Source organism: Corylus avellana, chromosome 5 (assembly GCF_965113065.1).
Source record: "Corylus avellana chromosome 5, dhCorAvel1.hap1.2, whole genome shotgun sequence".
Classification (NCBI taxonomy): Eukaryota; Viridiplantae; Streptophyta; class Magnoliopsida; order Fagales; family Betulaceae; genus Corylus; species Corylus avellana.
In genome coordinates this window covers 18,243,637-18,247,352 of record NC_142494.1, presented here as the reverse complement: position 1 = coordinate 18,247,352, position 3,716 = coordinate 18,243,637, and the positions used below count along the sequence as shown (strand labels likewise).

The window sequence follows — 3,716 nt, the reverse complement described above, 5'->3', positions numbered from 1 at the left end:
CGGTGAAAATGGAGAGATCAGAGACTGCTGATTGATTTTGCTTGATCACCGTGCACACCTTTGTTAGTTAATCTACTCAGTGAAGTAGGTTATCAAATCCTTCCAACTTCCAACTTCTAAGTTCAGAAAAAATTAAAAAAAGCATGTCGAATTTTATTCTTATAATATAATATATGCATGAACTCCTGGTATTTTCTATATAATATAATATAATAGCCTTTTTGATGACTTCACTTCTAGTGCGGCTATTGGGATAAACATTTTTTTTTTTTTTCTAATTTAAAAGGAGGGAGAGAGATCCAATCGTAACTATTTTATCCGAATGTGACCATAATAGTATACCATTAGGAGATGCACGGGAGATCCTAGACAATGAAAATCACATACGTTTTTTCAAGTCCAATTGAACTATAGTCTGATTCTGTCTCATGAGGACATCAATGTGATTCAAGGCAACTAATATTAATAAGATTAAAAATTCTTATTTCAATCAGCATATATTACTTTGCTGAATTAGATCTTAATTAATGATAAATAGAAATGTGTTTGAAAAAAACAAGGCAATTAATTCCTGCCACATACCACATTATTAATTTCAACTATATATATATATATCCTCGTTTTATGAAAACCAATTAACTCCGACGTCCTCGACGGCTGCTGGAGGAACATCTTCCATCACTTTCTCTTGGCCTTTGGGGTAATAAATCCCTGTTCTCTCATGGGGAACCCACACATGATTACAATCACCATCTCCAATATCATGGCTCTTCTTCTTCACTACTTCCTCTCCTTCGAATTTCATGTCCTCACGTATCATGTCTGGAGATGAGCTTTTCTTATGGAATGTTTTCCTCCCCATTAGCCTAGTTCATTATACAAGCAGAAGTAAGAGTTAGAGTAATGTTATTTAGTAGACTGTTATACGACTATTATATAACTTAATGATGTGACAGTAAAAATTAACCTTTGAATTGGTACTTATAAAAAATGGTGAAAGAAATTAACTAATTAAGAAGAAGAGAGGCCTTACTTGGAAAACATGGAGTTGGTGGTATGCGTTCCTCTAACAAATGACCCTGACATGTCTCTCTATCTATCTATCCAAAAGATGGAAGATAGGAGGAGGATATAACAACTATATATATATATATATATATATATATATATATATAGCTTTGTTATATATAAATGCAAAGGGATTGGATAGGATAGGAGGATATAAAAAGCTATCCATTTTGCTCTTTCCAATGAAGCATTTGAAATTAGTTATATGCATCCGTCCTTTTCTGTTTAAAAGTAGTTTCTACATCATGAAGATGCTTATGGGCCTAGACTTGCTCGGCCCTTTAATTAATGCTTCGCTGAAATATTTTGCCAAACGTTTGTGCATTATCGATTGAACACATCAGCAAAAGCAATATATATATATATATATATATAGAAAAGGAAAATGAAACTTTCACTACGTGTCCTTATCTTCTACTCTTACAAATCCCATACTTTTTGTTTTGTTTTTGTTTTTTTTTTTTTTGTTTTGTGATTACAAATCACATACTCAAACGGTCAAACCTTCTGCCGGACAATTAAATCAAACCAACCTAAACAAAATCTCTCTCTTACAATCCCATATTACATGTCTTGCTCTCATCAGTTGTATGTACGAGTATCCCACTACACGGGTAATCTTGGAAAAATATTTGGTGTTAATATTTTGCCTATAATTTTTTTGGAAAAACTACCTTTTGCTCATGAAATATAATGTCTTGGTACTTTTCTTCCATGAACTTCCAACTGTATTACTTTGCCCCATGAACTACCATTTTGTGCCTAAAACCTCATTCTATTAGTCAAAACCATTAACTCAGACGGTTAACCCGTCACTTTGCCTCCATGAATTACAACGCATTGTCACTTTGACCATCTGAGTTAACGGCTTTGACTGATGGAAGGGGGTTTTAGACACAAAATGGTAGTTCATGAGGGTAAAATAGTACAGTTGGCAGTTCATGGGGAAAAAGTGCCAAATCGTTGTAGTTCATGAGGGCAAAAGGTAGTTTCTCCTAATTCTTTTTGAGGAATGCTAGGCTTACAAACAAATTTTACAGAAAAACTTTTACAAACTGATGTGGCACAACATAATTGGATATAAGATAAGTTCAAATTTTGAAAAACCTAATAATGTTGTACTACATCAGTTTGTAAAAGTTTTTCTGTAAAATTTGTTTGTACGCCTAGCACTCATATAAATCTAATGATTGATCTATTAAATTTATATATATATATATATATATAAACAAATTATTGACACCAATCATATATATATAAGCCGAAACCCCCTCAAAATTGCGATATGTGGCGTGAACCCATTTTTTTTAAAGGTTAAACCGGTTTTTTAAGGCATAAGTTTTTGGGAAAAATAAAAATTAGTCCTTGTGGTTTACCTGATTTGCAATTAACTCCTTGTGGTATCAAAATGAACTTAAAGGTCCTCAAAGTATGCCAAAAAAATAATTTAGTCCTTACAGTCAAATTCCGTCCACTAATTTAATAGATTTTGTTAGTGACACTGACTTAAATATGACAAGTATCACAATTTTATTGGTTCTAACGTTTCATGTTATCATAATTTGTTAAGTCAGTGAACGAAATTTGACCGTAGGGACTAAATTATTTTTTTGGCATGCCTTAAGGACTTTTGAATTCATTTTGATACTACAATGAGTTAATTGCAAATCAAGTAAACCATAAGGACTGATTTTGTAATTTTCCCTAAGTTTTTTAACTGATTTTTTAAAAGTGAACCGGTTTTTTTCTTAAAAAACTAGTCATTAATTGCGTTAATTATATTTTAAGAGTTTTCCATATATAAATAATAAATTATTTAATAAGTTAAGTGTTATTAATGTTTGAATCAAATAATATAAATCAAATTATTATGTATTAATAGGTTTAGTCAATTTAATATGTATATTAATACGTTTAAGATTCTCAAAAAAAAAAAAAAAGGAAGTCATATATATATATATATATATATGAAAGGAAGTCATATATATATATATATATATATGAATTTGATGATTATCATTGATAAAAGATCTGAAGGTGGAGCTGGAAAAACTCCATCAACAATCACTAGATAGAGCTAATTGCTCCATCAAAACAATATCACTAGTACAATTTCGAGTTTGATCCCTCCATATTCTATCATTGACATCAGTATTGGCCGCTTTTGCAAGCCTGTGGGTTGCCTCGTTAGCTTCACGGTGAACAAAAACACAATTCCACCTTGAAAGTGTAAGTAGGATACGGCGTGTGTCGTTCACTAAGTGTCCGAATCGACTCCATGTACTCGTAGAAGAGTTGACAGCCTCCACGATATGTTTCGCATCTCCCTCCATGGTCAAATATTGCAGTCCCAGGTCTCTACAAAGACAAGCTACATGATAAGCTGCAAGGGCCTCCCCAGATGTTGGCTCAATTGTTCCCATCCTTGTCTTCCTCATGGCCACAATTACCCGTCCCTTCTCCTCCCTAATCACGACACCTATCCTCACCCTTCCATGAGATTTATCAATAGCCACATCTCAATTTTCTTGTACCAACCTTGGGTGGGAGCTGACAAGTCTTCCCATGAACGTTACTGTTCACGGCGTTCCCATATAAATTCTGCTCGTGAAGCTGATTGTATTCCGCTACATGCACAGCCGTTTCCT

At 33.3% G+C, this 3,716-nt stretch overlaps 1 protein-coding gene across 1 annotated transcript; it reads right to left on the bottom strand.

Annotated features, from left to right (window-relative positions):
• Nucleotides 1-621: 621 nt before the first annotated feature.
• LOC132180337 (F-box/RNI superfamily protein) lies at nucleotides 622-1,107 on the bottom strand. The gene is made up of 2 exons (XM_059593134.2): nucleotides 1,034-1,107; nucleotides 622-866 (listed from the first exon to the last, which is right to left on the bottom strand). The coding sequence occupies exons 1-2, from the start codon at nucleotides 1,084-1,086 to the stop codon at nucleotides 623-625; spliced, it is 297 nt and encodes a 98-aa protein (XP_059449117.1). The 5' UTR covers nucleotides 1,087-1,107; the 3' UTR covers nucleotide 622.
• Nucleotides 1,108-3,716: the final 2,609 nt, after the last annotated feature.

Bases quoted from the DNA above. Each gene is read 5' to 3' on its own strand.
- LOC132180337 (XM_059593134.2), bottom strand. From the start codon at position 1,086: ATGTCAGGGTCATTTGTTAGAGGAACGCATACCACCAACTCCATGTTT. The intron at 867-1,033 runs GTAAGGCCTCTC...ATAATGAACTAG, and splicing joins ACCAACTCCATGTTTTCCAA to GCTAATGGGGAGGAAAACAT.